This window comes from Oncorhynchus keta, chromosome 25, assembly GCF_023373465.1.
Source record: "Oncorhynchus keta strain PuntledgeMale-10-30-2019 chromosome 25, Oket_V2, whole genome shotgun sequence".
Classification (NCBI taxonomy): domain Eukaryota; kingdom Metazoa; phylum Chordata; class Actinopteri; order Salmoniformes; family Salmonidae; genus Oncorhynchus; species Oncorhynchus keta.
Genome location: NC_068445.1, coordinates 41,562,439 through 41,584,311, shown reverse-complemented (window position 1 = coordinate 41,584,311; position 21,873 = coordinate 41,562,439). Strand labels below are relative to the sequence as shown.

At 42.8% G+C, this 21,873-nt stretch overlaps 1 protein-coding gene across 1 annotated transcript; it reads left to right on the top strand.

The window, feature by feature from the left end:
* On the top strand, positions 1–20,564 carry LOC118358591 (myosin heavy chain, fast skeletal muscle-like). The gene is made up of 41 exons (XM_052479564.1): positions 1–17; positions 792–839; positions 936–1,163; positions 1,542–1,688; positions 1,991–2,147; positions 4,903–4,930; positions 5,129–5,237; positions 5,407–5,499; positions 5,585–5,645; positions 6,234–6,332; positions 6,651–6,754; positions 7,146–7,284; positions 7,667–7,785; positions 7,951–8,100; positions 8,195–8,365; positions 8,595–8,898; positions 9,181–9,245; positions 9,339–9,426; positions 9,542–9,659; positions 9,783–9,906; positions 10,234–10,370; positions 10,742–10,997; positions 13,183–13,425; positions 13,727–13,903; positions 14,001–14,146; positions 14,331–14,421; positions 15,021–15,410; positions 15,532–15,658; positions 15,845–15,963; positions 16,105–16,301; positions 16,452–16,635; positions 16,772–16,937; positions 17,287–17,411; positions 17,575–17,883; positions 18,089–18,292; positions 18,429–18,554; positions 18,915–19,085; positions 19,388–19,492; positions 19,589–19,684; positions 20,039–20,170; positions 20,443–20,564. Exons 3-41 carry the CDS (start codon positions 948–950, stop codon positions 20,461–20,463), a joined length of 5,814 nt encoding a protein of 1,937 aa, XP_052335524.1. The 5' UTR covers positions 1–17; positions 792–839; positions 936–947; the 3' UTR covers positions 20,464–20,564.
* The last annotated feature ends 1,309 nt before the right edge of the window (positions 20,565–21,873 follow it).

Sequence of the window (21,873 nt, the reverse complement as noted above, 5' to 3'; positions counted from 1 at the left end):
AGAAACTTCTTCCTCTGGTAAGACTCTCTCCACCTCCTTAGATATTAAATTGATCTCATCTTTGCGCTCAGCATCTGAGGCAGAAGCTAACTGCACTGTTTGAATTTATTTGGGGAATTTTATTTTTTAAATGTATTTCTGCAACAACAACAAAAATACATTTGTCTCTTGTAAGATTTTAGAATATGCAATTAAGCGGGATTAATTTAATATATATATATATATTTTATAGTGTTTTACATTATAACTTTACATTAAATCTGTAACTTTAATTTATTGTCAAAAGCGGTGCTCCTGCATTTAGCTGTAAATTGAGGCGTTGGTCTAGAATGTAATTGGGTTTTATTTGAATTCTTGTCAGAATGTGTAGTAACGTGAGGAAAATGAAAGTTACCAGTTGCAACTGTAGTTGAATTGGACATGACCGTAATGATTGAGTTGAATTGGACATGACCGTAATGATTGAGTTGAATTGGACATGACCGTAATGATTGAGTTGAATTGGACATGACCGTAATGATTGAGTTGAATTGGACATGACCGTAATGATTGAGTTGAATTGGACATGACCGTAATGATTGAGTTGAATTGGACATGACCGTAATGATTGAGTTGAATTGGACATGACCGTAATGATTGAGTTGAATTGGACATGACCGTAATGATTGAGTTGAATTGGACATGACCGTAATGATTGAGTTGAATGAAGCCATTCAAAATGTTTTCTAGCGCTTTGGGGGACTAAATGACAGGGCTTTAGACTTGTGCGTATTCACCCTGATGTTTCACAGGGTCCTCCAAGAAGTACAAGTTCATCTGTAGAAGCGGGAAAAAATAAGGTGAGTCATAAAAAGTTCTAAAAATGTTCCATTCACCTTACACTGTTGACTGAGGAGGAAGCACCACAGAGTCAATCGCGTTTCTCTTTCCTATAGTGATCCGTCACCATGAGTACGGACGCGGAGATGCAAATCTACGGCAAGGCTGCCATATACCTCCGTAAGCCGGAGAAAGAGAGGATGGAGGCACAAGCCGCACCCTTTGATTCAAAGAACGCCTGCTATGTGACAGACGCCAAAGAGCTGTACCTTAAAGGTCTGGTCACTGCCAGGGCTGACAGAAAGTGTACCGTGACAGTCACGAATCCTAACGGCACCAAGGAGGTAAGGCTGATTTGAAAAGTATTACATTTCAAGTTTGTGCAATTACTCAATTTAAATATATATATAAAAAAAGCATGCCAATAGGTTAAATGAAATCAGTAACAACAGATATATTAAGAAGCATTTGTTTGTTTGTCTTGTAAGCAAAATATAGCTTTCAAACACGTATCACTGCTATTTAATAACGGCATGGCATTTTTCATATTGACTAGTCAAGAATCCCCATGTCTGTATCAGTGAGTGAAAACAAAGTTGATTCATTAAATGGGGGAGTATGCATGTTTTTAAAAAGATTGAACGTCAATTATTGAATTATCAAAAAGCATTCAGTCTTGTCCAGTTCGTTCTGTGTATAATCTAGAGTTGTGACTGTTTCAGGAAGGAAAAGAGTTCAAAGATGCAGACGTCTACCAGATGAACCCCCCGAAGTACAACAAGATTGAGGACATGGCCATGATGACCTACCTGAATGAAGCCTCTGTGTTGTATAACCTCAAAGAGCGTTATGCAGCATGGATGATCTATGTAAGAAACCTGCACACACACACACACACACACACACACGCACGCACGCGCACACACACACACACACACACACACACACACACACACACACACACACACACACACACACACACACACACACACACACACACACACACACACACATACAGTACTACACATAAAGTCATGGTAGTAACCAAAACAGACCAATACAGTAGACCTACACTACTATATCAATGCACACCCACATCCTCACATAAATCCAGGTAAAAGTTCATCTGATTTTGCTCATCCCCTAATTTAATTTATTCTCGTTCATCCAGACCTACTCTGGGCTGTTCTGTGCCACGGTGAACCCCTACAAGTGGCTTCCTGTGTACGACATGGAGGTTGTCAACGCCTACAGAGGGAAGAAGAGGATGGAGGCTCCACCCCATATCTTCTCCGTCTCTGACAACGCCTTTCAGTTCATGCAGATTGGTACGAGCTCTAATGGATGGATGGATGGATGGATGGATGGATGGATGGATGGATGGGATGGATGGGATGGATAAATGGATGGATGGGATGGATGGATGGATGGATGGATGGATGGATGGATGGATGGATGGATGGGATGGATGGATGGATGGATGGAAGGATGGATGGATGGATGGATGGATGGATGGATGGATGGATGGATGGAAGGATGGATGGATGGATGGATGGATGGATGGATGGATGGATGGATGGATGGAAGGATGGATGGATGGATGGATGGATGGATGGATGGATGGATGGAAGGATGGATGGATGGATGGGATGGATGGATGGGATGGATAAATGGATGGATGGATGGATGGATGGATGGATGGATGGATGGATAAATGGATGGATGGATGGATGGATGGATGGATGGATGGATGGAAGGATGGATGGATGGGATGGATGGGATGGATGGATGGATGGATGGATGGATGGATGGATGGATGGATGGATGGATGGATGGATGGATGGGAAGGATGGATGGATGGATGGATGGATGGATGGATGGATGGATGAAGGATGGATGGATGGATGGAAGGATGGATGGATGGATGGATGGATGGATGGATGGATGGATGGATGGATGGATGGATGGATGGATGGATGGATGGATGGATGGATGGATGGATGGATGGATGGATGGATGGATGGATGGATGGATGGATGGATGGATGGATGGATGGGATGGATAAATGGATGGATGGATGGATGGATGGATGGATGGATGGATGGATGGATGGATGGATGGATGGATGGATGGATGGATGGATGGATGGATGGATGGATGGATGGATGGATAAATGGATGGATGGATGGATGGATGGGATGGATAAATGGATGGATGGGATGGATAAATGGATGGATGGATGGATGGATGGATGGATGGATGGATGGATGGGATGGATGGATGGATGGATGGATGGAAGGATGGATGGATGGATGGATGGATGGATGGATGGATGGATGGATGGATGGATGGATGGATGGATGGATGGATGGATGGATGGATGGATGGATGGATGGATGGATGGATGTTTGTATGTATTAATGTATGTATGTATGTATGTATGTATGTATGTATGTATGTATGTATGTATGTATGTATGTATGTATGTATGTATGTATGTATGTATGTATGTATGTATGTTCGTCCATAAATGCATATGGATTTCAAAGTCCATAAGTGTTTATGGATGGAAAATAAAATATTATTTAGAGAGAAATGGTTCAATGCCAAACAAGCAGGATAACCAGTGAGCTTACAAATCTTACATTCATAGCTAGTTATCTACTCGCCTCCTGTAGCCAAATGTCAACATATCTTTTCATTATAAATTGTGTGATTCCAGCGCTGAATGCTGATTGGCTGACAGCCGTGGTATATGAGACCCTATACCATGGGTATGGCAAAACATGTATTTTTACTGCTCTAATTACATTGGTAACCAGTTTATAATAGCAATAAGGCACCTTGGGGGTTTATGGTATATGGTCAATATGTCACGGCTAAGGGCTGTATCCAAGCACTCCGCGATGCGTCGTTCATAAGAACAGCCCTTAGCGGTGGTATATTGTCCATATACCATAAACCCCCTCAGGCCTTATTGCTTTAGTATAGACCTTTATTTCCTGTAACATCCCACTAATCGTACTGTAAGTTACGTAGTAAGCAAGCTATCTAGTTAACTATACTATGCTGTTGAAACAGTCTGACTCGTCTTTGGCCTTTGATTGGAGTTGCTGCTGACATCTGCCTCTTAGGCCTAGTAACAACCAGTTGAATTGAAGCCTTCCCTGTTTCTGATCGTGAGATGACACATGCAACTCAAAAAGAGAGCCAATACTAACTACACTACCGTTCAGTGCCGGTAGTTTCTGCAGTGCACGCTCACGTAGGGAGCAAGGGAATTTTCCAAGATAAAAAAATAAATCTATATATTGGAACATTTATTTGAATTAAATAAAAATCTAAATCAATCTAAAACTCACCAACAATCTGAAAGGGAATTTTTCTCATAGGATGGCAAAAGGGGAGGTGCTCAGGCATTTGGATAAAAGCGTCTGCTAAATGGCATATATTATTATTATTATTTATCTGTTCACATGCCTTTTTGGTGCTGTATAGAACCCTTTTTGGTGCTGTATAGAACCCTTGTTGGTGCTGTATAGAACCCTTTTTGGTGCTGTATAGAACCGTTTTTGGTGCTGTATAGAACCCTTTTTGGTGCTGTGTAGAACCTTTATGGAGAATGGTTCTACAAATAACCTCTTGAAGAACCATAAAGGTTTTTTTTTTCTTCTGGTTAGTCGTATTATATTGTTAAAATTCCATTGTTTTTATTAGTTGACAAGTTGAATCAGATGTGCTACCTCTGGAGGACTGAAAACCACTGCCTTGGACAACAGTCGTCACTGACATAAGGCCACAACATACATGAGTCTTTCAGAAGACAAGCATACTCATATGTAACATGTAATGGCATTACACAACAGATTAGATCAACTGGAAGGGCACTCTCACTCACGGTTACACGAAAAGAGCTGTAAGCAAACCACACCTGAAAATATTCTAATTAGCCGTCGCGCTGACGTTTTTTGAATTATGGCTAAAAAAGAGGGAAGAACCCTTAGAAAGAACCCTATGAATTCACTAATGAACCCCTAATGTTGCTTGAGTATGATAAACAATTAGTTTTTTTTTTGGTTACAGATAACGAGAACCAGTCTGTCCTGATCACGTAAGTTGTTTCCTAAAGTTTCACTTGAGAAAAAGTGTTTCTGTTGATGTGATGTGATGAAATACATGACATTATGAATGGATGAGGCTCTGTGTAATAATGGGTCGTTGAGTGGGAATTCTGGTTCATTATTTACGTAAGAAAACAGGTCAACAGTGTTTTTTTTCAATGCTCGTCTTTCTCTGTCATATAAACCAGTGGAGAATCCGGTGCAGGAAAGACTGTCAACACCAAGCGTGTCATCCAGTACTTTGCCACCATTGCAGTGTCTGGTGCCAAGAAGGAAGTAGACCCCAACAAAATGCAGGTAGCTTGTGCTTAACCTTTTACCTTTTAACCACATTCCCATTTGGTTGGCTCTGTAAACTTTGTTTTCATTGGTGAATCCTGTTTCAAGAAAAGTACTCAAGTAATTAAAGAAAAACTAACTTTACCACATTACCAGTTTCTGAGCCACTTGTGTTTGTGTCAATCAGGGGTCTCTTGAGGATCAGATCATTGCAGCTAACCCTCTGCTGGAGGCTTACGGTAATGCCAAGACAGTGAGGAACGACAACTCGTCTCGCTTCGTAAGTATGAAGAGCATATAAGATACCTTCAATTGAAAACATTCCTTTCAGTAGATTCCTATTGTTATACCATGCTCTACTACAGGGTAAATTCATCAGGATTCACTTCCAAGGAGGAAAACTGGCTAAAGCTGACATTGAGACCTGTGAGTTGGTTTGGATTATTTATCAATTCTTTCCTAAATTCACACATATTCTTTTTTGGAGATCATGTCATTTATCAAATTACATTTTTATCTCATGTTCTCTCTCTCTTCTCTTTCTCCTCTCTCTCTCTCCTCTCTTTCTCCTCTCTCTCTCTCCTCTCTTTCTCCTCTCTCTCTCCTCTCTTTCTCCTCTCTCTCTCCTCTCTCTCTCTCCTCTCTTTCTCCTCTCTCTCTCTCTCTTCTCTCTCTCCTCTCTTTCTCTCTCTCTCTCTCCTCTCTTTCTTCTCTCCTCTCTCTCTCCTCTCTTTCTCCTCTCTCTCTCCTCTCTTTCTCCTCTCTCTCTCTCCTCTCTTTCTCCTCTCTTTCTCTCCTCTCTTTCTCCTCTCTCTTTCTCTCTTTCTCCTCTCTCCTCTCTTACTCCTCTCTCTCTCTCTCTCTCCTCTCTCTCCTCTCTTTCTCCTCACTCTCTCTCCTCTCTCTCTCTCCTCTCTTTCTCCTCTCTCTCTCCTCTCTCTCTCTCCTCTCTTTCTCCTCTCTCTCTCCTCTCTTTCTCTCCTCTCTCTCTCTCTCTCTCTCTTTGACTCTCAGACCTCCTGGAGAAGTCCCGAGTGTCCTTCCAGCTGCCCGATGAAAGAGGCTACCACATCTTCTTCCAGATGATGACCAATCACAAACCTGAGATAGTTGGTACGGCAAAGTAGTGGTTCAGGGGAAATGATTCCCACCCAAATTTGTGGAATTTATTAAAAAAATATTCCTAGTCCACACTATTAATACTATTAAAATGAGTACATCCAAGGTAACAAGGTATCTAGACACAGATCAGGTCATTGGGAAATATATATCAAGTAATGTCCAGGAGTCTCAGCCCCCTCTTTTGATGCTGTTTATACTACATGTATCATTGAGTCCATCTATTTAGTAAAGGAAGGAGAGATACTGTAAAGGTTAGGACAGCACAATTCTAAGAGATTTAACTGACAAGCCATTCTCCATTGTCCACAGAAATGTCGCTCATCACCACCAACCCCTACGACTTCCCCATGTGCAGTCAGGGCCAGATCACTGTGGCCAGCATCAACGACAAGGAAGAGCTGGATGCCACAGACGTGAGTCAAACCAAGGGTTAGCCAAACTCTGGAATGGGTAGGATCCCCATTACACACTGAATGCACTGTGCAATTCCAAATTGGTGGCTGCTGTGAATTGATGTATTTTTGTTTGTTTGATAGCTTGTGTTGGTTAAGCACTCTTCATGCCTTCACACTTGGCCTTGAGGCACATGCTTGTAAGACATCCACAAGACAGCGCTACTAAATGCTCTGTGGAACTGTAGAAAACTAATTTTGTTCTGCCGTCTACTTGTGTTGGCCAAGCATACTCAAGAGGAACAGAGAAGACAAATATATCCATCCCATTTGTTCTGGAGTGACGACAGAACTGTTATGTACTATAACTAGTGTCCAGTTCAGCACTGTTGTACTTCGTCTCTAATGCCAGGATGCCATTACAATCCTGGGCTTCACTAATGAGGAGAAGATGGGCATCTACAAGCTGACAGGAGCTGTGCTGCACCATGGAAACTTGAAATTCAAGCAGAAGCAGCGTGAGGAGCAGGCCGAGCCAGACGGCACAGAGGGTGAGTCCCCGTAATAGATGTACAATATGTAGAGCATTAGTCCCATTCCCAGTCCCAGTCATAGATATAAAATATCTAAAGCATTAGTCCCATTCTCAGTCCCAGTCATAGATATAAAATATCTAAAGCATTAGTCCCATTCCCAGTCCCAGTCATATATGTACAATATGTAAAGCATTAGTCCCATTCCCAAACAATGAAATAGAACACCTAAGACAGATAGTGTCACATGAAAGTCAGCCATGAGACCAAATGTCAACCTCCAGAAATGATTTGAAATGATGGATGTGGGTGAAAATCAACCCACAAAATACTATTTTGTCAGTGTGGCATCAGAAAGATCTTGTGTTTCTGAGTCTGTTGTTGTTGGTTCTCTCTCCAGTGGCTGATAAAATCGGCTACCTGCTGGGTCTGAACTCAGCTGAGATGCTGAAGGCTCTGTGCTACCCCAGAGTGAAGGTCGGCAACGAGTACGTGACCAAGGGACAGACTGTGCCTCAGGTAAGGTGACCAAACACAGCATCTAACATTTTCTGAGCACCGGAAATCTTTTGGGGACCATAGATTTTTCTTCTTCTTGTGAGGTTGTTATTCCCAAGCTCTTTTCACCTTATCACTAGACATGGTCAATATCTCATGTATTCATTTGAGATATTATCATTGCAGGTTAATAACTCAGTCTCGGCTCTGGCCAAGTCAATCTATGAGAGGATGTTCTTGTGGATGGTCATCCGTATCAACGAGATGTTGGACACCAAGAATCCAAGGCAGTTCTATATCGGTGTGCTGGATATTGCCGGGTTTGAGATCTTTGATGTGAGTATGCGACCACAACAAGACAATGAGTTGTGATTGAGAGAGATTACAGCGTTGTAGGACGTAACGACCCCTTTTTTCATTCCATGAACAGTACAACAGCATGGAGCAGCTGTGCATCAACTTCACCAATGAGAAACTGCAACAGTTTTTCAACCACACCATGTTCGTCCTGGAACAAGAGGAGTACAAGAAGGAGGGAATCATCTGGGCTTTCATTGACTTTGGCATGGACTTGGCTGCCTGCATTGAGCTTATTGAGAAGGTACGCTGTCTGTCAGGATTATAATGGACCACAACAGCAAAGCTCATATGAGCACTGTGTGAAATATTATCACAGTGGTACAACGCTTCCGATGGTTGAGAACTCAATATGTTTCCTATTATGTGCCCCTAAATGAATATAATTCTACAATAGCATGTTTGCTAAAGGAATAAATGTGATCCTAAATGTAAATATCACTCATTTCATATACATCTCTTTTTTCATAAAGCCATTGGGCATCTTCTCCATCCTTGAAGAGGAGTGTATGTTCCCCAAGTCTTCAGACACCACCTTCAAGGACAAGCTGTACGCCCAGCATCTTGGCAAAACCAAGGCGTTTGAGAAGCCCAAGCCTGCCAAAGGCAAGGCAGAGGCCCACTTCTCCCTGGTGCACTACGCCGGCACTGTGGACTACAACATCACTGGCTGGCTGGAGAAGAACAAGGATCCCCTGAACGACTCAGTTATTCAGCTGTATGGGAAGTCCACAGTCAAACTTTTGGCTGCTCTGTACCCTGCTGCCCCACCGGAGGGTAAGACTAGCAGCAGTTATAACTCAGACTTACAGTCTTTGAATGTACCACAAATGCTCAGGCTTATTAACTGGGTTAATTTACTCATAGGTGTTATTTTACACAATCTCATTGGTAGCATTTTCATTAAGTTAAGTATGAAGTTAACCAGAGATTCTCTGGATTATATTTAGTGTGCTTACTGAAGACAAGAACATTCTAGATTTATTGCATACTCGTATTACTATTGCACTCTGAGACGTATACTTGTCTAGTTATATTTTACTTTGCTCGTTTGAACAGATACAACCAAGAAGGGAGGCAAGAAGAAGGGTGGTTCCATGCAGACTGTGTCGTCCCAGTTCAGGGTGAGCTTCTGAAATGTGGATATTCAGTCCTTCTAAATGCACATTGATTATCATAAATTATTTCTCAGAAAATGCTTTGTAACCCTCTAATAGGAGAACTTACATAAGCTGATGACCAACTTGAGGAGCACTCATCCTCACTTTGTGCGCTGCCTGATCCCCAACGAGTCAAAGACTCCAGGTACAAGACATATTGACTTAAATATGTCATCTTATCAGTACAGTACCAGTAACCTTAACGAACCAATCTTTAACCTGTTTATGAGTATTTAAAGAGACTTGGTTTGTGTTTCCAGGTCTGATGGAGAACTTCCTGGTTATCCACCAGCTCAGGTGTAATGGTGTTCTGGAGGGAATCCGGATCTGCAGAAAGGGCTTCCCCAGCAGAATCATCTATGCTGACTTCAAGCAGAGGTGCACACACACAAACACAGATCTGCTACAAGGGTTTTCCCAGCATCAGAATAGTCTTACTTTTTACGTAATATAACCAACCTATTACAACTTGACATGTGTTAAAAATGTCTCCTTATTCAGGTACAAAGTACTGAATGCCAGTGTCATCCCCGAGGGCCAGTTCATGGACAACAAGAAGGCTTCTGAGAAGCTGCTTGGGTCCATTGATGTGAATCACGAGGATTACAAGTTTGGACACACCAAGGTCAGTCACCCTTTGCAAAAGCTGACAGCAAAACACAACTCAATGATCATTTAAAACCGTACCATTTTCTTCAATGTCATATAATCACAAGTCTAGAAGAGAAACTAAACTCGTTATTCATCTACAACTGTTACAACAACTTACAACTTATAAACAACCTATCCAATGTCATATAATCACAAGTCTAGAAGAGAAACTGAAGGCATTGTTCATCTACAACTCTTACAAGAACATGGATTGTCTGTGAGCATTGCAATGTTTGTGTTGCTTCCTGTTCTGTCACCATCTGACTGTGGATCCATAATTGACCATGTCAACCTGTGTCAGGTGTTCTTCAAAGCCGGTCTGCTGGGCGTCTTGGAGGAGATGAGAGATGAGAAGCTGGCCTCTCTGGTCGGCATGGTTCAGGCTCTCAGCCGTGGATTCCTGATGAGGAGAGAGTTCACCAAGATGATGGAGAGGAGGTGAGGAAGAGTAGACATCTTGGCAAAGCTTTCTGTCAACCACCTGTATCTAATGCATTATGATTACATACTGTATATGCTGTGAGTTGTTCAGAATGAGAAAGTACAACTTAAAATGCTCTATTAAAAGTGTAGTTTGGGATTTGTCAAGCTGTTCAATTATCATTTAAATGTCTAATATTTACCCATTCATTCTTGAAGTATATAAAATGTCTCATGAGCTGGAATCTATCTAGAGCGCAGTCTATGAGGGGTTACATCTCCACAACCCCATTCTTCAGCTGGTGACAATGTGGTGGGGGTCTCCATTTGGATGTTCTTCGAATCCCAGAATTTAGCTTTATGTCAAGCTATCCTTTCTGTTCAACCAGAGATTCCGTCTTCACCATCCAGTACAACATCCGTTCATTCATGAATGTGAAAACCTGGCCGTGGATGAAGGTGTACTTCAAGATCAAGCCCCTGCTGAAGAGCGCGGAGACGGAGAAGGAGCTGGCCAACATGAAGGAGAACTATGAGAAGATGACGTCGGACCTGGCCAAGGCTCTGGCCACCAAGAAGCAGTTGGAGGAGAAGATGGTCTCCATGGTGCAGGAGAGAGCAGACCTGGCGCTCCAAGTAGCATCTGTGAGTGAACAACGACCCCGAGGATTATTTTATTTTTAAATGTAACCTTTATTTAACTAGGCAAGTTAGTTAAGAACACATTCTTATTTACGATGACGGCCTACCGGGGAACAGTGGGTTAACTGTCTTGTTCAGAGGCAAAACTACATATTTTTACCTTGTCAGCTCAGAGGATTCAATCCAGCGACCTTTTGGTTACTGGCCCAACGTTCTAACCACTAGGTTACCTGCCGACCCGACACATTTACACACACATGAACACAAGCACAGACACACACATATGGACACAGACAGTGAGACACACACACACACACACACACACACACACACACACACACACACACACACACACACACACACACACACACACACACACACACACACACACACACACACACACACACACACACACACACACACAGTGTCTCGATAGGGGTGCAAATTTCCTGCCCTTTTACATGTTTTCTCATGGGGATGATGGCTGAGAGAAAAAAATCAAAATCAAATCAAATCAAATTCTATTTGTCACATACACACGGTTAGCAGATGTTAATGCGAGTGTAGCGAAATGCTTGTGCTTCTAGTTCCAACCATGCAGTAATATCTAACAAGTAATCTAACCTAACAATTTCACAACAACTAGTATATACACATGAGATGAGTAATGTAGGGTATGTAAATATTATATAGTGTGGCATTGTTGAAAGTAGCTAGTGATACATTTATTACATCAATTTTCTCCATTATTAAAGTGACAAGAGTTGACTCAGTATGTTGGCAGCAGCCACTCAAAGTTAGTTATGGCTGTTTAAATGTCTGATGGCCTTGAGATAGAAGCTGTTTTTCAGTCTCTCGGTCCCAGCTTTGATGCACCTGTATTGACCTCACCTTCTGGATGATAGCGGGGTGAACAGGCAGTGGCTCGGGTGGTTGTTGTCCTTGATGATCTTTTATGGCCTTCCTGTAACATCGGGTGGTGTAGATGTCCTGGAGGGCAGGTAGTTTGCCCCCGGTGATGCGTTGTGCAGACCTCACTACCCTCTGGAGAGCCTTACGGTTGTGGGAGGACCAGTTGCCGTACCAGGCGGTGATACAGCCTGACAGAATGTGTAAAAGTTTATGAGTATTTTTGGTGACAAGCCAAATTTCTTCAGCCTCCTGAGGTTGAAGAGGCGCTGCTGCGCCTTCTTCAACACGCTGTCTGTGTGGGTGGACCATTTCAGTTTGTCCGTGATGTGTACGCCGAGGAACTTAAAACTTTTCACCTTCACTACTGTCCTGTCGATGTGGATAGGGGACTGCTCCCTCTTCTGTTTCCTGAAGTCCACAATCATTTCCTTTGTTTTGTTGACATTGAGTGTGAGATTATTTTCCTGACACCACACTCCGAGGGCCCTCACCTCCTCCCTGTAGGCCGTCTCGTCATTGTTGGTAATCAAGCCGACCACTGTAGTGTCGTCTGCAAACTTGATGATTGAGTTGGAGGCGTGCATGGCCACGTAGTCGTAGGTGAACAGGGAGTACAGGAGAGGGCTGAGAACACAGCCTTGTGGGGACCCAGTGTTGAGGATCAGCAGGGTGAAGATGTTGTTACCTACCCTCACCACCTGGGGGCGGCCCGTCAGGAAGTCCAGAAAATCACAGTTTTAAAGTCAATGTCCTGCAATTCGACACATTTTTGCCATGGCTTATGGCGTGTTGTTACGCTATCTGAGTGATTCAATCACTGTAGCAAAAATGTTTGACGTTTTTGGAATTTTAGAATCTCCCCGACTGTCGAGTTTTTATTTTGGTGATTGCTATATAAGATGATCTTGTAAAAAAGATATAGCTCTATTATATATTTTTTTACATAATTTAGTCATTTAAGTTTAAACTGAAGAATGTTTTACTATCCCTAAAAGTTAAAGAAACTATAAAATAAACTTTTTGTGAGTGGCAACAACTAAATGAACGTTGGGTAAACACTGCAGTGTTGTATGTGGCTAACTCATACATTTATTTGTGTTACCCATGTTACTTACATATACATATACATATACATATATACACATATACATATATATATATATATATATATATCATGCATTTATATTGATTTGCTCTGACCTGTTTGACTAAATGAAGTCTATATTTTGATACACAAAGTGAGGCCGTAGATTTTTTTCTCCTGTTCTGAAACCAGGATTCAGAGAATCTGACTGATGCTGAGGAAAGGTGCGAGGGGCTCATCAAGAGCAAGATCCAGCTGGAGGCCAAACTCAAAGAGACGACCGAGAGGCTGGAGGATGAGGAGGAGATGAATGCTGAGTTGACTGCCAAGAAGAGGAAGCTGGAGGATGAGTGTTCTGAGCTGAAGAAGGACATTGATGACCTGGAGCTCACCTTGGCCAAAGTGGAGAAGGAGAAGCACGCCAGTGAAAACAAGGTCTCATAGACAGTCTAACCATTCAAATAAAAATCTACTCAAAACAACAGAAATGTAATTCAAATTGTTTTGTGGGCGCAGGGAAAATGAAGACACAAAATAGTTTCATTTTAGTTGCTTGTTCTGCTTCCCCTCGTTTATGACTTCCATTTAGTACAGTGCAATTTAGTGTTGAATCAACAGTATAGTACTTGTTGACACATTTATAATCTGAATTAAATGAATGCAATATATATCAAACTTACATCTCCTCTTCATGGTGAAGTGGCAAAAGACTTACATTTGTTGTGGACATTTTCAGGTTAAAAACCTGACAGAGGAGATGGTGTCTACGGATGAGAGTGTTGCCAAGCTGACCAAGGAGAAGAAAGCCCTCCAAGAGGCCCACCAGCAGACACTGGACGACCTGCAAGCAGAGGAGGACAAAGTCAACACTCTGACCAAGGCCAAGACCAAGCTGGAACAGCAAGTGGATGACGTGAGTGGAGTTTGACATTTTGTCCATGGTTAAGAGATGATGATATTATCTTCAGTTGTTTAGATTTGAACATTACATGTGTGTTTTTATCTTATAGCTTGAGGGTTCTCTGGAGCAAGAGAAGAAGCTCCGTATGGACCTTGAGAGAGCCAAGAGAAAGCTGGAGGGAGATCTGAAACTGGCCCAGGAGTCCATAATGGACCTGGAGAATGACAAGCAGCAGTCTGATGAGAAAATCAAGAAGTAAACACAAACAAATTACTACAGTATTTCCTGCCATATTGATCAACATAATGGATGTTCTTCACTCAATCGTGTAATTAGGATTTGTATGTGATTCTTAAAAGCAAAGTGAATGCTTTTATATTATCCCTTTACACAATCAAACCAAAACCAACTCTGAAATCAACGTGTTTGTGTTTCTTAGGAAGGAGTTTGAGACCAGCCAGCTCCTCAGCAAGATAGAGGATGAACAGTCTCTGGGAGCTCAGCTGCAGAAGAAGATCAAGGAACTGCAGGTACAGTACAGGATCTCAGCTCCAGTACAGGAACGAACACACCTGAAACATTTCTGGTGGCTTCTAATGGCTCAGTAAGTTGGAAGATGGTGCTTTAATCTGTTGTAAAAATGGTGCTTTAATCTGTTGTAAAGATGGTGCTTTAATCTGTTGTAAAGATGGTGCTTTAATCTGTTGTAAAGATGGTGCTTTAATCTGTTGTAAAGATGGTGCTTTAATCTGTTGTAAAGATGGTGCTTTAATCTGTTGTAAAGATGGTGCTTTAATCTGTTGTAAAGATGGTGCTTTAATCTGTTGTAAAGATGGTGCTTTAATCTGTTGTAAAGATGGTGCTTTAATCTGTTGTAAAGATGGTGCTTTAATCTGTTGTAAAGATGGTGCTTTAATCTGTTGTAAAGATGGTGCTTTAATCTGTTGTAAAGATGGTGCTTTAATCTGTTGTGGTTTTGGTTACCACATTGGACACTGTCCACTGAAGATATTAGTGTAACTGGCTTTGTATTAACAAATGTATGCAAAATATACATACTATTTATAGAGGTTATTTATTTCAACTATATTGTAGTGTTCATCCCACCTGCTCCTGCACCCTGTTCTAGGCCCGTATTGAAGAGCTGGAGGAGGAAATTGAGGCTGAGCGTGCTGCCAGGGCCAAGGTTGAGAAGCAGAGGGCTGATCTCTCCAGGGAACTTGAGGAGATCAGTGAGAGGCTGGAGGAGGCCGGAGGCGCCACTGCTGCTCAGATTGAGATGAACAAGAAACGCGAGGTTGAGTTCCAGAAGCTGCGTCGTGATCTTGAAGAGTCCACCCTGCAGCATGAGGCCACAGCCGCCGCTCTGCGCAAGAAGCAGGCTGACAGTGTGGCTGAGCTCGGGCAGCAGATCGACAACCTGCAGCGCATAAAGCAGAAGCTGGAGAAGGAGAAGAGCGAGTATAAGATGGAGATTGATGACCTCTCCAGCAACATGGAGGCCGTCGCCAAGGCTAAGGTGAGTAATGATGTTTCAGTCAAGCAGTGTTGAGGAAGGTCAACTTCATTACCATTCAAGTGATCTGAAGTTGACAGGAGTCTCATATATAAAGTAATAATGGAACATGTTTCACTAACAGGGCAATCTGGAGAAGATGTGTCGTACTCTTGAGGACCAGCTGAGCGAGCTCAAGACTAAGAATGATGAGAATGTTCACCAGGTCAACGACATCAGCGGGCAGAGGGCCAGACTCCTGACAGAAAATGGTACCATTAACAACGAACAACAAACTAATAGTAGTACACTTCAGTAGTACACAATAACATGTGTTAGGGGCTGTAAGTACACATAGTGTTCACTGTACTATTCACAATGTAACATAGCTATTAAAATACATTTTAAATCTTCGGGAACAGAGACCTCATTAACAAGATGTGCCTCTATCCCTGCAGGTGAGTTTGGCCGCCAGCTGGAGGAGAAGGAAGCCCTGGTCTCTCAGCTGACCAGAGTTAAACAGGCCTTCACCCAGCAGGTTGAGGAGATGAAGAGGCTGATTGAGGAGGAGGTAAAGGTAAGGGACCCAAAACAGACTCCATCTGCCACAGTTTAGAGCCATATCTCCATAAAGACGGTGACTACGCCACTCTCAGAGACTGTTTTACTCTCTCTCTCTAATCTCTCATTGTCTTTGTTTTGTCTTTCTCTCTCACAGGCTAAACACGCACTGTCCCACAGTGTCCAGTCTGCCCGCCATGACTGTGACCTTCTAAGAGAGCAGTTTGAGGAGGAGCAGGAGGCCAAGGCAGAGCTGCAGCGCGGCATGTCCAAGGCCAACAGTGAGGTGGCTCAGTGGAGGACTAAGTATGAAACTGATGCCATCCAACGCACAGAGGAGCTGGAGGAGGCCAAGTGAGTTGCACACAACAGAAAAATCACAAACATAGGGTGTGGATGGTGAGGGTGGTAGTGGGCACTGAGAAAATGTTGCGTCAATATGTATTGTAACATTCGTTTCACAACAAATTGTTCACCATAAAACCACCCTCACTCATCCAACAGGAAGAAGCTGGCCCAGCGTCTGCAGGAGGCTGAGGAGACCATTGAAGCGACCAACTCCAAGTGTGCCTCCCTGGAGAAGACCAAGCAGAGACTGCAGGGAGAGGTGGAGGACCTCATGATTGACGTTGAGAGAGCCAACGCCATGGCCGCCAACCTCGACAAGAAGCAGAGGAACTTTGACAAGGTGAAAATGCATAAACCTAATCCTAGCGGGATATTTTATGTGTGCTATTTGATCAATTGTAGTATAATTGTAACATATTTCAGATTCAAAGCTCTCCATCAATGAGTTGTAATGAAAACCCCATGGATTTCCTTAGGTTCTGTCAGAGTGGAAGCAGAAGTATGAGGAAGGTCAGGCTGAACTGGAAGGAGCTCAGAAGGAGGCTCGCTCTATGAGCACTGAACTCTTCAAGATGAAGAACTCCTATGAGGAGGCTCTGGATCATCTGGAGACTCTGAAGAGAGAGAACAAGAACCTGCAACGTGAGCATTTGACAGCAGTTCTATTGGGCTCATGTTTGACTAGCGTTTTTGAAAATGGAGGGAACTGTAATGAACAAAATGACCATTACACCATTTCAGAATTGTTTTATGTACAGTTTAAAATATTCTTGTTTGAACTTGTATTCGGTATTCTTTCAGACAACCCAAGGAAGTAGTAGGCAATTCGATATGCTAAACGAGGAAAGTAAGGAAGTAACTCGATTTGCTAAACGATATGAAGTGCTTTTGTTAATGAACTGTTATTATGATTGAATGTAAACTCCAGTGCATCGGTGATATCCACTGAACATCTCCTGAGTCTAAACAGCTGCTGTGTTTGTGTGTGCAGAGGAGATCTCTGACCTGACTGAGCAGATTGGAGAGACTGGCAAGAGCATCCATGAGCTGGAGAAGGCCAAGAAGACCGTGGAGACAGAGAAGTCTGAGATCCAGACCGCTCTGGAGGAGGCTGAGGTACAAACTGTTTGATGGGAAAAGCAGTGTCCAATTCCAGCTACAGTCCAATGCTTTCCTTGTTGGTGTTTATTGTAGTCATATATATTTAATTCCTTATGTTATACACATCCAAATACAAATGTATTGAACACAATTGGCCTGACTGCTTCTCTTTGTCCAGGGAACACTGGAGCACGAGGAATCCAAGATTCTGCGTTTGCAGCTGGAGCTGAACCAGATCAAGGGTGAGGTGGACAGGAAGCTGGCTGAGAAGGACGAGGAGATGGAGCAGATCAAGAGGAACAGCCAGAGGGTGGTTGACTCCATGCAGAGCACCCTGGACTCGGAGGTCAGGAGCAGGAATGACGCCCTGAGGGTGAAGAAGAAGATGGAGGGAGACCTGAACGAGATGGAGATCCAGCTGAGCCACGCCAACAGGCAGGCCGCTGAGGCCCAGAAACAGCTGAGGAATGCCCAGGGACAGCTCAAGGTAAAGGGACTGAGACATCAGGCAACAAGAATCTGAACATGGGGAGGATTTTATTTTATTTTTTATCTGTAAAAAAAGAATAGAACAGAGGAAATGAATAGAGCGGACTAATATGTTGGACATTTGGGAAATTATTATCAATTAAAATGTCTAACACTGATCCTATTGCCCCTGCTTAATGAACCTATATCATTGTGAATCCCAGGATGCCCAATTGCACCTTGATGACGCTATCCGTGCCTCAGAGGACATGAAAGAGCAGGCAGCCATGGTGGAGCGCAGAAACGGTCTGATGGTGGCTGAAATCGAGGAGCTGAGAGTTGCTCTGGAGCAGACAGAGAGAGGCCGCAAACTGGCTGAGACTGAGCTGGTGGACGCCAGCGAGCGTGCTGGACTTCTGCACTCCCAGGTAGGGGTCAAAAGCCATTTCTAGTAAAACCTAGCATACCGTTTACAGACACCTGGAATTTGACAGTGCTTGCTTTTACATTTTCATCATTCTGCCCTGTGACTCGAGAGTCAAATAAATGTCTTGTTTCCTCCAGAACACCAGCCTTCTGAACACTAAGAAGAAGCTGGAGACTGACCTAGTGCAGGTGCAGGGAGAGGTGGACGACATTGTCCAGGAGGCCAGGAACGCAGAGGAGAAGGCCAAGAAGGCCATCACTGACGTGAGTCCTTATGATCTCTATTGAATTACATCAACTTGATTTTGCCCATAAGAGGGACGTTATAATTGGTGTAGTGTCGGAAATCCCAGACCTATGGGCAACAGCACTAGGTCTGGGAATCATGTTGGATTTTCTTGGCCAATTTCTCCAAACAAATCACACATTTGCAGGGCTTTACTGCAAGACTCTGGATGGATTTTACAGTACCCAACTCTTCCCTTCCTCTGCCAAATTGACGTGGGTTTTAATACTGACGTTTATACTGGAACATTGGTATATTGTGGGAGGCAACCCGTCTGTCAAGAGAGAGACTATGGTTGGTGCCAATCAGTGCATAAATTTAACACACTACCATTCCAGGCGGCCATGATGGCTGAGGAGCTGAAGAAGGAGCAGGACACCAGCTCTCACCTGGAGAGGATGAAGAAGAACCTGGAGGTCACAGTCAAGGACCTTCAGCACCGTCTGGATGAGGCTGAGAATCTGGCCATGAAGGGAGGCAAGAAGCAGCTCCAGAAACTGGAGTCCAGGGTGAGTTAACAGCAGGGTGGATTGAAAAACAGATTGCTGGAAATGTATTTAATCATATAAAAATACACAGGAGCATTGGGTAATGACCTTTTTCTCTCAATAACCCACCCATATTATGAAAAGCTGTTGTTATGACTACAGACCACTTCAATTAAACATGTACAAGTACATAGGAACAGACAACATTGTGCTTCCTTGACTAGTAGAAGATACTGTGTTTTTTTTTTAGATGTTTTACAAAGATTTGTGACGTATGATTTCAACACCTGAAATAAATACCTACATGAATTTCTTCCATAAAGGTGCGTGAGCTCGAGACTGAGGTGGAGGCTGAGCAGAGGAGAGGTGTAGACGTGGTCAAGGGAGTCCGCAAGTATGAGCGCAGAGTCAAGGAGCTCACCTACCAGGTAAGAGAAAGTACCTTCTTCACACACTTGACACTAACACAGACAGGTTTGTGTATAAAACTATTGGGACATTGATTATTTGATCTTCTCCCACAGACTGAGGAGGATAAGAAGAACGTTGGCAGACTTCAGGACCTGGTAGGCAAGCTGCAGATGAAAGTGAAGGCCTACAAGAGGCAGGCTGAGGAAGCGGTGAGTCACATACTTTGTCAAATACTCTGAAAGCATACATTACAAAACTTCATGTCCATACCGTTTAGTTGAAGTAAGTGCTACTGCGCATCAGTCAACAATGACTCAATTGATAGTGCAAGTAATTGATATGTTATATGTTACCAACTTAAAGGAGAGGGGGTTGAATATTAATATGAATATGAATATATTGCAGTTTGATCCCCAGTTCTGCAACTCACTTTCTCTACTGTGTCATTGGCATCTGTCAATAAAAAAAGCTTTCAAATACTTAAAAAAAAGACATTAATTTGCTACCTGAATTTTCAAACTTTGAATGCTGATGTTCTGCTCTCCTCTCTTTTCCTCACCCAGGAGGAAGCAGCCAATAGCCACATGTCTAAGCTCCGGAAGGTTCAGCATGAGCTGGAGGAGGCTGAGGAGCGTGCTGACATCGCTGAGACTCAGGTCAACAAGCTCAGAGCCAAGACCCGCGAAGGTGGAAAGGTACAGAACTGCTGCTGAACCTGACTCATGTTCAGATATGACCACATCAACACCACCTATGAATTAGCCTTCACAGAGGTCAATACTGACCACTTAAATGTATTTAAGATCTCTAAGAAGAACATTTCACATTGGGCAAAAAATGTGGTACTAAATCTCAAATTTAAGCTGAGCACTGAGCATTAAATTCTTGATCCATTATATTCATTCCAATTGTTCATACATTTTGTTCATTATTAAATACTAATCTATTATGTTATTTTCTCTCACAGGGCAAGGAATCTGCTGAATAAACCAAAGTAATGAAGATCAAAGTCTTAACATTTTCCTGTCTTGCATAAAATAGGATTTTCATGGTTTTAGCATTGATTAAAAACATGTGGGCGTAAGTACACTTCCTTTGTGCCTCTGAATTTATTACTCAGCAAACAGCTTTTTCATACCATAAATGGGCCTGTAAAACAACACATTTCACCAGGGGTGGCGGGGTAGCCTAGTGGTTAGAGCTTTGTACTAGTAACTGAAAGGTTGCAAGTTCAAATCCCTGAGCTGACAAGGTAAACAGTTCTCATTCTGCCCCTGAACAGGCAGTTAACCCACGGTTCCTAGGCCATCATTGAAAATAAGAATTTGTTCTTAACTGACTTGCCAAGTAAAATAAAGGTTAAAAAAACAAAAACAGCCCCAATCCTGTGTATGTGACAAAATGCAACCATCCAAAATGTAGCTGGCTGTCTTCTACAAGTGATATAACATTACTTTGAACAAGACATGCAACCTGACTCCCCCTCTCATTCTATTGATTTCAACATGATATCGATGAGTAATTGACAAATGAGTTTTGCGTTTCCCTTTTAGGGATTTCAGGAAGCCATTTCCTGAAATAAACACATGCAAATACACAAACTACAACACATAGTCTGTGGAACGTAACAGTGTCTAAAATAGTGATCAACTGAAGAACAAGCTTGCTCAGTCCAACTGTACATTTTTGCAATCCTGAAATGAATTGAGCTGACTTATTGTACTGTCTAGCCGTGCTGAGTGTGTTGTAGGTTGGTTATTAGGAAGAGGAGGATAAGGTGTGAGGGAGGGGACAGGACAGGAGGGACAGCTGTACTAGGAGCTGTGTGTGTGTGTGTGTGTGTGTGTGTGTGTGTGTGTGTGTGTGTGTGTGTGTGTGTGTGTGTGTGTGTGTGTGTGTGTGTGTGTGTGTGTGTGTGTGTGTGTGTGTGTGTGTGTGTGTGTGTGTGTGTGTGTGTGTGTGTGAAGACAGCTGCAGTATGGGAGGGGGGCTTATTGCCTGTGAACACAGTGGGCCTTCACCTCACAATGCGTCAATCCAAAATGTAGCTGACTGTATTTAGCAGGTTTTCCTCTAATCCTGTAACTAATGATGTAAACAATAGTTCCAGTAGTTTAAAAAAGTAATAAATATTTGTAGAGCTAATATAGTTGACATAATCAAAATAACATTTGAATAAATGGTAATTTCACGCCTCCCTCTTACGTCGGCTCACTCTCGAGTCTCTCTCCAGTTGCAGCCAGTCACTACTTTATCTCAGTAGAGACATACACAAATTAAGGTGTCTACATACATAGATTCGGTTTGCTCCTAGCAGAACTAGGCTAGGCAATCCCTTAAAATACCTTTTGTGTGAAAAAATTGAAAGCGTTAGTGACTGCATCTGTGCTACTGGCAA